This window comes from Dipodomys merriami, unplaced genomic scaffold (genome assembly GCF_024711535.1).
Source record: "Dipodomys merriami isolate MVZ:Mamm:240054 unplaced genomic scaffold, mDipMer1.0.p SCAF_55, whole genome shotgun sequence".
Classification (NCBI taxonomy): Eukaryota; Metazoa; Chordata; class Mammalia; order Rodentia; family Heteromyidae; genus Dipodomys; species Dipodomys merriami.
In genome coordinates this window covers 6655044-6666210 of record NW_027206124.1, presented here as the reverse complement: position 1 = coordinate 6666210, position 11167 = coordinate 6655044, and the positions used below count along the sequence as shown (strand labels likewise).

At 47.6% G+C, this 11167-nt stretch overlaps 1 protein-coding gene across 2 annotated transcripts in view; it reads left to right on the top strand.

The window, feature by feature from the left end:
* The first annotated feature begins 1694 nt into the window (after positions 1-1694).
* Mov10l1 (Mov10 like RNA helicase 1) overlaps positions 1695-11167 on the top strand; it is a 73202-nt gene continuing 63729 nt past the window's right edge. For both annotated transcript variants that reach the window (XM_069999793.1, XM_069999792.1), the window contains exons 1-2: positions 1695-1809; positions 3748-3932. In XM_069999793.1, the coding sequence (XP_069855894.1) occupies positions 1713-1809; positions 3748-3932 (282 nt within the window). In that variant the 5' untranslated portion in view covers positions 1695-1712. The remainder of the gene's footprint in view (positions 1810-3747; positions 3933-11167) is intronic.

The window sequence follows — 11167 nt, the reverse complement described above, 5'->3', positions numbered from 1 at the left end:
GAGAAATAATAAAAGTGGAAACTATTGAAATAATAACTTCAGAGATGCTTCTAAAAAGATAATTGGCTCACTGCCTGTCATCCTCGCTACTCAGGAGGCTGAGATCTGAGGATTAGGGTTCAAAGCCAGCCTGGACAGGAAAGACCACGAGACAAGACTCATCTCCAATAAACCACCAGAAAACCGGAAGTGGCGCTGTGGCTCAAGTGGTAGAGCGCTTGCCTTGAGCTGAAGAGCTGAGCGACAGCACCCAGGCCCAGAGTTCAAGATCCATGCGCGCGCGCACGCGCACACACACACACACACACACACACACACACACACGAGATGCCTTAAGCAGCCAGACCTGGAGCGGCGGTGGCTGGGGCTCCACAGACAGCGCGAACATCAAGTGGAGGAACGGCCTTGTGCCGATGGACAGGGCTTTACAGCGCTGACCAGAGCTGATCTGAGCAGACCAGCGCCGACCAGATCTGATCAGAGCCTTGCGGCTGGAGGCTGAATCTGTCACACACCGTCCCGCCAACTGCAAGCGAGCTGCTGCGGATTCCTCCTGCACACCAGTGTCCTCGCTGACCAGCACCCCTGCGGAGGAAGGGCCCCGCACCCCCCCACTCCCTGCGGAGGAAGGGCCCCGCACCCCCCCACTCCCTGCGGAGGAAGGGCCCCGCACTCCCGCGGAGTAAGGCGCGGCCCCCCCGCCCCCCCCCCCACGGAGGAGGGCAAGGCCCCCCGCACCCCCCCGCACCCCCACGGAGGAAGGACCCCTCACCCCCTCTGCACTCCCGCAGAGGAAGGCGCAGCCCCCCGCAGAAGGCAAGACCCCCCCCATGGAGGAAGGCAAGGTCCCCCCGCACCCCCCACGGAGGAAGGCAAGGTCCCCCCGCACCCCCCACGGAGGAAGGCAAGGTCCCCCCGCCCCCCCCCCACGGAGGAGGGCAAGGCCCCCCGCACCCCCCCCGCACTCCCGCGGAGGAAGGCGCGGCCCCCGCACCCCCACGGAGGAAGGACCCCTCACCCCCTCTGCACTCCCGCAGAGGAAGGCGCAGCCCCCCGCAGAAGGCAAGACCCCCCCCCACGGAGGAAGGCAAGGTCCCCCCGCACCCCCACGGAGGAAGGCAAGGTCCCCCGCACCCCCACGGAGGAAGGCACGGCCCCCCGCAGAGGGAGGCAAGGCTCCCCCCGTACCCCCCATGGAGGAGGGCAAGGCCCCGCACCCCAGCCCCCCTCCCTCCGCGCCCCCCTCCCCCCGCAGCACGTCGTGTTGAATCAAGGAACAAGCGAGAAGAAACCAGGACCCCGTGTTCCCGAGGAGCGGTGTGGGTTTACCCCACGGACACCGCCCACTAGCAACTGGCCGGAACAGGAAAAGCCGGAAAACAAGGTCCAGCAAGGAAACCCTGGGGCGACGCAGGACGCGAGAGGCGCCCGCTGCGCAGGCCCCGCCCACCGGCAGGATGCTCCCACGTGACAACGGATGCCAACCGCTAACCTCTGACAGCTAACGGTCACTCTTCGTCCGCGGACACTATTGGCCCATGTCCGTGGGAGGCGCAGGCGCAAGTACGACGACCCGATTGGCTGAGCATTTCCGGGCGGCGGGCTCTGGCGGCGGCGCAGGCGCAGGCGCGGCTCCCTGATTGGCCGAGTAGGGCGGTAGCGTGCAGGCCTCGTGTGGGCAGCAAGGCCGAGGTGGCGGGCCGGGCGTCGCCATGCTGCGTCTCGCGGCCAAGCTGGTGGCCTTTTTCTGGAGGAGGGAGGATGCCCCTGAGGAGGAGGCCGGGCGGCCAGGACCCGAGGTTGTGGAAGGTGCGTGCAGGGCGGGCCGGGTCTGCGGAGCCCCGCGGCGGGCGGCCCGCGCTCGCGGCCGCGCGTGGAACGGGGTGTGAGGGGCGCGGGCTGCGGCTCGCTCTTTCCTAACACAGACCCCGCATCTCCCGCTGAGCTCGGCGGCTCGCGAGCCCTGGGTCGCACTCGAGGGTCTGCAGCCTGGCCGCGCATCTCATCTGCTGCCACTGTGCTGTGCAGGGGCCGCGCCTGGCCGGGCCTCGGGGGGACCCTGGGGCCACGCCTGGCCGGGCTGCGGGGGGACCCTGGGGCCGCGCCTGGCCGGGCTGCGGGGGGACCTGAGGGGCCGCGCCTGGCCAAGACGAGGGGGGGGACCCTAGGGGCCGCGCCTGGCCGGGACGTGGGGGCACCAAAGGGGCCGCGCCTGGCTGGGACGTGGGGGGACCTGAGGGGCCCCGCCCGGCCTGGACGCGCGGAGACTCGAGGGGCCGCGCCTGGCTGGGACGAGAGGCGGGGACCCCAGGGGCCGCCGGGGAACCCGAGGGGCTGCGCCTGGTCGGGACGTGGGGGGACCCGAGGCGCCGCGCCTGGCCCGGACGCGGGGGACCCCAGGGGCCGCTTCTGGCGGGGACGCGGGGCTCACTCGGCTCACGCTTTGCCTGTGTTCCAGAGCCCTGAGCTTAACAGTACTTGGTCCCCACACTTCTCCAGGCTGCCTACATAGCTGGTTTCTCCTTGTTCCTCCTGCTCGGCAGTGAACGGAGAGCGATGGTGCCCGGGCCTCTGTTGTTTTCCCCACCCTTTGGAGGGTAGAACAGCGGCACGCTCAAGGCTCACACCTGTAATCTTACTCTACTCAGAAGGCTGAGATCTCGGGGTCTCTGTTCAAAGCCAGCAGGACCAGTTCTTGAGACTCTTATCTACAGTGAACCCGTAAAAAAGAAAAGAAAAGAAAAAGCCAGAAGGGGAGCCATGGCTCAAGTAATAGAGTACTAGCCTTGAGCAAAAGAGCTCATGGATAGTGTGCAGGCCCTGAGTTCAAGTCCTGCTATTGGCAATACATAAGATAGATCAAGATTGATAGCTGATAGAACAAGCAAGCAAGCCAGCCAGCTCCACAATCGAAGCCATCAGATAGCATTAGAAATAGAGTTAGCTGTTAACCACAACGTGGTAAAGACCATTTGTGGGCATATGTGCCAATGCCTGCAGCCCGCTATACTCAGTGATAATGGCTTCATTGGCTCTCGTTTCAGTAACTGCTTTGAGCTCTAGTTTTGTGCAGCACTAAGATTACAGGACTGTCACACAACCTGGGTACCCAGGGGTTCTCTTGTGAAAAGTCAAAGAACAGGTGCAGAAGGACTCAAAGATAGTGGTTACAACTGTAGTTTGTGGATGATTTAGGGTCTACACTGCTCCTGGGCCAGGCACCCCCTCCCATGCCCTCAGCCTTGTGTGTGAAGTCTTATTCTCCTGAATTGCAGCAGCAATACACATCGAGGTCTCCCAGAAGTTTATAAAGTAATTTGTAGGACTATACTGTCAGCCATTCGAAAGTCTTGTAGGTTGCTGTGTAAGCTGTCACTTGGCCCTCCAACAAGCTTCTGTGTAGTGACAGTAACTTTTTCCATGTTACAGATGAGAACTAACATAGAACTGTCAAAGACTAATCCCAGGGTTACACATGACAAAGAGCTAGGAATCAAATCCAGGCAATTTGGCTCTGGAGTTAGGGCTCTTGCAACCACACCCACCACCTATGACCTCAGAACATGGTCCTGTGCCTCAAAAACCTACAGCCCAACCACTCAGTGACAAGATCTGGGTCTCAATGTAGCCCATTGGGTTCCTGTTCCTCCTGGAGACCCATGCTTTGTTTTGTCTCTCTCTGGTAGAGCTCACTTTGGTGTGGCTTGCTCTTACGGCCAATGTAACCACTTTAATGATCTGTCTTAGGTGACATCAGATTGAAAACTGTGCAGGGTGTTGTGACAAGATACTGCAGCGATTATGGCATGATTGATGATTTGATCTACTTCTCCAACGATGCTGTGACTAGCAAAGTGCTTCTGAATGTTGGACAAGAAGTTATTGCAGTTGTGGAAGAAAATAAAGTGTCAAATGGACTGAAAGCAATCAGGGTGAGTTAGATCATACAGGAATAGTCTTCACCATGTATCTACACCTTTGCTAGCCTCTGAGACATGCCCTTGTCTAGGGGAGAGACCTGTGAAGGAAGCTTTTGTTCTTTATAATAAAAATAGTCATTTACAAAAAAAGTCATTGCCGGATGCTCACACCTGTACTTCTAGCTACTTAGGAGGCTGAGATCTGAGGATCACGGTTCAAAGCCAGCCCGGGCAGGAAAGTCCATGAGACTCTTATCTCCAATAACCACTAGAAAACTGGAAGTAGCGCTGTGGCTCAAGTGTTAGAGCGCTCGCCTTGAGCTGAAGAGCACAGGGACAACACCCAAGCCCAGAGTTCAAGCCCCACGATGGACCAAAAAAAAAAGTCATTTACATCCGTCAAACATTATAGAAACATAATTCAGAAAGTGAAGGTTGCTTATATATGTTTGTCATGGAAAATACTTTTTAGCTGTTCTTTATTCTAGTGTTTTTTCAAAAAATATTAATAATACCTGAATTGTGAAATGGTAACCCTTCTGTACATTATCTTAATAACAGTAAAACTATATATTTAAAATATTAACAATAATTATTGAAACTATACCATCTGATTTGTAAAGGCACTTTTTCTTTATCATAAAAAAATAGGTTTGTTTTTTTGGCCAGTGTTACATTCCTGTAATCCTTGTTACTCAGGAGACCTGGAGGATCACAAGCCAGTCTAGGCAGAAAAGTCTATGAGGCTCCATCTCCAGTTAAGCAGAAAAACACTGGACTGGAGAAATGGATCAAGTGGTAGAGTACTGGCTGGTAGTATCACCCCTAAAAAGGGTAGGGTTTTTTTTTTTGTAGTATGAACTCTTTAAAATATAATTGTTAAATCAGTATACAGATTTTTTAACAGTTTAATGGCCATTAGATCAACATCCAGTAATAGTGTACTAGTTTACACTCTCAGGAGCAGAATGAGAGAGTGTCTCTTTTCTAGTGTGGGTATGATTATGGCTATTATTGAGCTTGGAAATATTTGCCACCCTAACAAGTAAAAGGTGATCTTTTCTTTTTTTTTTTTGGGTCCGGTCGTGGGCCTGAACTCTGGGCCTGGGTGCTGTCCCTCAGCTCTTTAGCTCAAGGCTAGCGCTCTACCACTTGAGCCACAGTGCCACTTCCGGCTTTTTTCTTTTTGCTTATGTGGTGCTGAGGAATCGAACCCAGGGCCTCAGGCATGCAAGGCAAGCACTCTACTACTGAGCTACCTTCCCAGCCCCATATTTTTTTTTTTTTTGCCATGAGCTGTCTTTCATCGTGTGTGTGTGTGTGTGTGTGTGTGTGTGTGTGTGTGTGTGTGTGTGTGTGTGTGTGTGTGTGTGTGTGTGTGTGTGTGTGTGTGTGTGTGTGTGTGTGTGTGCATTAGTGCATGCGCACCAGTCCTGGGGCTTGAACTCAGAGCCTCACTCAGTTTTTTGACTCACAGCTGGCTCTCCACCACTTCAGCCACACCTCCAGGTCTTGACTTTTTTTCTAGCTAGTTGGAGATAAGTCTTAGATTTTTGTCTGTCCAGCTGGCTTAGAACTTCAATCCTCAGATTTCAACCTTCTAACTAGCTAGACTTACAGGCATGAGCCACCAATGCCCAGCAACTTTTTTCTCACTAATGCTTACGTATTGGTAAAATTAGAGTTGGTTTTTTTTTTTTTGTCATTGTTGTTGTTGCTGGGTTTTTTTGTTTTTTGCTTTTTGGTGTGTGTATTGGAAGTCCTAGGGCTTGAGCTCAGGGCCCGGACACTGCCAGGAAACTTTTTTTTTTTTTTTTTTTGTGCCAGCCCTGGGCTTGAACTCAGGGTCTGGGTGCTGTCTTTTTCAGTTCTAGGCTAATGCACTACATTTGAGCCACAGCTCTACTTCTGGCTTTTTTTTTTTCTTTTGGTGATTGATTGGATATGAATCTCATGGGAACTTTTCAGCCTGGGCTGGCTTTAAACCATGATCCTCAGATCTCAGCCTTCTAAGTAGCTAGGATTACAGGTATAAATCATTGTCATCCAGCAACTTAAATTTTTTTTTTTTTTTGCGGTTGTGGTGTTTGAACTCAGGGCCTGGGCACTGTCTGAGCTCTTTTGCTCAAGGCTAGCTCTCTACCACTTTGAGCCACAACACCACTTCTGGTTTTCTGGTGATACCCAGCTACTTTAATAGTTTTTTGTTTTGTTTTTTGGCCAGTCCTGGGCTTGTACTCAGGGACTGGGCACTATCCCTGAGCTTCTTTTGCTCAAGGCTAGCACTCTACCACTTGAGCCACAGTGCCACTTCCAGCTTTTTCTGCTTATGTGGTACTGAGGAATCAAACCCAGGGTTTTATGCATGCTAGGCAAATACTCTACCACTAAGCCACATTCCTAGCCCCTATAGTTTTTAAAAATGTAATTATATATGTGGATTTTTTTTGACAGTACTTAGGATTAGAACTCAGAGCCTCATACTTGATAGCAGGCACTCTACTACTTGAGCTATCTTCCAGTGCATTTTTATGCTGGTTATGTTCATAATAGGGTCTCAGTTGATGCCTAGGCTAGCCTTGGCTGTTGGCCTTTGACTTGTGCTTTTCCATGTTGCTAGGGATGGCAGGCTTACAGCGCTGTACCCAGTCATAGGTTAAGAAAGAGGTCTCTCAAACTTTTATGCCTAGGCTGGCTTCAAACCACAGTCCCTTGATATCTGCCTTCCAAGTAACTAGAATTATAGGCTTGAGCCATGTCTGGCTTCACATGAATTTTTAAATTTTAATGTTATTATAAAGATGATATACATGAGTCAGGTTTATGGGTAAATTTCCTTTGTAAATTTCTCCTTTTGTCTTCCATTACTTCCCTCTCTTCCAGTCCCTCCCTCCTGACTCCACCCACAAGTTGTATAGTTTACTTTCATCTGTGTCCAGTGAGCTCTACTGCTGCACTTTTTTTTTAACCCTTTTTCCCTTGAGTTATGTACCTTACTCCACAACCTCCTGAAGATATGCACGTAAATATACCATACATAAAGAAAGACAGAAGTCGGGCACTGGTGGCTCATACCTGTAATCCTAGCTACTCAGGAGGCTGAGATCTGAGGATCATGGTTCAAAGCCAGCCCAGGCAGGAAAGTCTGTGAGACTCTTATTGCCAATTAACCACCAGAAAACTGGAAGTGGCACTGTGGCTCAAGTGGTAAAATGCTAACCTTGAGCTGAAGAGTTGAGAGACAGCACCCAAGCCCAGAGTTCAAGCCCTGCGACCGATCCCCCTCTCCCCAAAAAAGAGAAACAAAATCATGAACAAAAAAAAATGATAAAGAGGTCTCTTGTTTCCATATATTAGAGTTCATTTTGATATATATAGTATATAAATGTAAAGAGGCACAGAGGCATTGCTTCTTTGTGTTTCTCTCCTGAGTCTCTTCTTTTGGTTTCACTGTATATGTGTATCTAGAATCCTATGTAACTTATATCCTGGTGTATTAGATCTAATTTCTACATATCAGAACATGTGTTGATTGACTCTGAGCTTGGCTTAACCCACTCAACATGATTTGTTTTAGTTCTATCCATTTCCCTGTAAATGACATCATTTTATTTTCTAAAGGCTGTATAAAATTCCATTGTATAAAAGTACCACATTTTTTGGATCCGCTCATCTATTATGAGGCATCTGGGCTGTTTCCATATCTTGGCTATTGTGAATAGTGTAGAAATGAATACAGATGAGCAGGTGTTTATCATTTCCTGGCTCATGATGATCAGGATAGATGCCCAGGAGTAGTATGGCTGGATCATAGGGAAGGTCTATATTTAGTTTTTTGAGGAACCTCCAGACTCTTGTCCAGAGTTGTCAAACTAATTTACATTCCCATCAACAGTGCAGTAAAGTTCCTTTTCCTCCTCATTTCTGCCATCATTTGTTATTGGGATTCACAATGTTGGCCGATCTAACTAGATGAGATGGAATCTCAGAGTTGTTTTGATTTGCATTTCCTTTTCCATGTGTATTTTGACTCCTTGGACTTGTTCCACTTCTCATTACAAATGCTTATTTTCCTTTGAAAGTTATTTGTTGTTGACATCTAAGTATTTAATCTGTCTGGCATGTACTGTGGTACATAGACTGAGAATTGGAGCTAGGTATTATGCGTGTGCGTGCGTGCGTGCGTGTGTGTGTGTGTGTGTGTGTGTGTGTGTGCTCACGCATGCATGTGTGTGCATGTTGGTCCTGAGGCTTAAACTCAGAGCCTGAGTTTTTTGCTAAAGGCTCATGTTCCACCACTTGAGCTACAGCTTCACTTTTGGCTTTCTAGTGGTTAATTGGAGATAGGCGACTCAGGGACTTTCCTGCCTGGGCTGGCTTTGAACTGCAGTCCCCAGAATTCAGCCTCTTGCGTAGCTAGGATTTTAGGCAGGAGCCACCAGCATCTGGCTAGACATTTCTTTTCTAATGGTTAGTAAGTTACCCTGCTTAGGAGTCTACTTTGGCAAGTCTCTTTGTATGCACCTGCATTCTTCAGACACAGAGCTGTGCTCCTGGTGCTGGTCTTGTGAGCCCCAGCAGGTGGCCCACCCGTTGTCATACATGATAGGCAGGGTTTTTTTTGTTGCCCTTATTTGTAAATGGATTGTTCCGGCTGTTCACATGTTAAGAATGAATTTTATAATCTTCACTATTATTAAGCTTCTATTCTGACTTGCTTTGGTTGGCACTGGGTTTGTGAATACCACATAGGATTATTGACATTTAGTCATTGTAGAAACTTCTCCAACCATAAAAATTATGTCTATCCACTTACTCAAGCTTTGTTTTTTATTTACAGTTTAGAGATTTTTCTCATGAGGGGTACAAATGCCTTGTTATGATTTTATTTGCAATAATTTTTTGTTCCTTTATGATTATAATTTTATATGGCACTTTGAAATTAATCTTTTTCTTACTACAAAGTAAAGCTATTGATTTCTAGTAACATTTGGAAACTGGAAATTATTGAGCTTGTAACTACATTTTTAGTACTTGGGTTTGAACTCAAGGCTTGTTCTTGCTAGGCAGATGTTTTGCCACTATACTGCTTTTCTGGCCCTTTATTGTGCTGGTTATTTTTGAGATAGGGTCTCCTTTCCTGTCCAGGTATGCACCTGGACTTTGATTCACCTATTTTAGGCTTAGCTGGGATGATAGATGCAATCTGCCATGTCCAGCTTTTTCTGTTGAGACTTGGAATCTCAGGAATGTCTCTAGGCTGAGCTGGAACCATGATCCTCCTGATCTCAGCCTCCCACAAAGATAGGATGACTGATGGGTACCATTACACCCCACTAGGGTACCATTACACCCCACTAAGGATTGAGAGAGTCTTGTGAACCTTTCTGCCCAGGTTGTGCTTAAACTAGCCTTGAACTGTGATTTTCCAGTTCTCAACTTCCCAAGTAGTCTAGGACTACAGGAAAGACCTCAGTTTTATCTTTTTTTTTTTTTTAAGGCTTGAGCTCTATGTGCCTCTGATCACATAAAATAATATATATCAAATGAACTCTAGGAAATGGAATTGCGATTTTTTTCTTGGTTGTTTTTGTTTTTTTTGTTTGTTCATTTATCTGTCTTTTGGAGTTTAAGGGAAAGCACAGAAATGGAGGGACAGAGGGTGAGAAAATGCAGCATTGGTCCTCACTAGACAATACGTTGAAAATAAACTATAAAACTTGAGGGGGGTACTGGATGGAAAAACGGAGTAAGGAAAGGGGTGACATTGTCCAAAAACAAATGTATTCTTTACCTGCCTTATATAACTGTAACCCCTCTGTACATCACCTTTATAATAACAATAAAAAGGATTTTTTTGGTCAGTCATGGGTCTTGAACTCTGAACCTAAACACTGTCCCTCAGCTCTTCAGCTCAAGGCTAGTGCTGTACTACTTGAGTCACTCCACCACTTCTGGTTTTCTGAGTGGTTTAGTGGAGATAAGAGTCTCACGGACTTTCCTGCCTGGGCTGGCTTTGAACCTCAATCCTCAGATCTCAGCCTCCTGAGTAATTAGTATTACAGACATGAGCCACTGGCACCCAGCTTAAAATAAATGATTTTTAAAAGAACACTAATTTGTTCTAAAAAAAATAAGGCTTGAGCTATACTGTGTTGCTATTATAGTTGGTAAGTACCATCTGAAGCCTTGTCTGATGTTTTTGTTTTTTGTTTTTAGCAATATTGGAGTTTAAACTCAGAGTCTAAACCTTGCTATGCAGGTGATCTACTACTTGAAAGATATCCCAGAGCTGTTTTTTTGGTGTTTTGATACAGGCTCTCACTGTGTAGCATTAGCTAAAGATCTTCCTGCCTCAGCTTCCCATGGATTAGGATTATAGGTGGGTACCACACCTATAATTCCAGCACTTGTGAGGCTGAAGCATGAGTATTGTGAGTGCAAGACCAGCCTGCACTATATACTGAAACCCTGTGTCAGAATAATAATAATAAGGACCAGTGTATGGCCCAAGTAGTAGAGCATCTTCCTAGTAAGTGTGAGGCATGAGGTCAAACCCCAGTACTACCAACCAAAAATGTAATACATGTAAAAATAATTCAGATTCTAAAATTACATTAAATGCATTAACTACCAGCAGGATATGAAGGTGTGGTTGTTTAAATCTATTAAAACTAAATTTCAATGACTAAAACTAAAAATGCAAAAAGAAAACTCCTAAACTTTGAAATTAGCTCCACAGATTCATGATCAGTTTGCTAATATTTTGTGTGCTAAATGTAGCTAGTAATTGCCAAGTAAGGCAAATACAGGATATTCCTATTGTCTCAGAAAGCCCTATGCAGCCCTGGCATGGGTGCTGTGCTGTGAAAAGCAGCACATCTCCCTGTGCTACTCACCCACATTTCACTGTGCTTTCTGTCTGGTCATCCACCTTATTGACGGGTATCTTTCCATTTGTTTGGGTCTATTTTTTCCTTCATCAGTAGTTAATAGTTTTTAGTGTACAAATCTTACATCTCTTTGGTTAAATTGATTCCTAGGTATTCTGTATCTTTTGCTTTTTTGATACACCAGATTTTACATGAAGGTGCTAAAGATTCCTTATGCCAAAAGCCTCCAAATCAAAGGCAATAAATGAGTTTGGTTGAGTAGCAGGATACAAAATCAGCATACAAAAACTAGTTTTATTTCTGTGTGCTTCCAGGAAAAAAAATCTGGAAAGGAAATTGAGCCTCAAAAAGAGC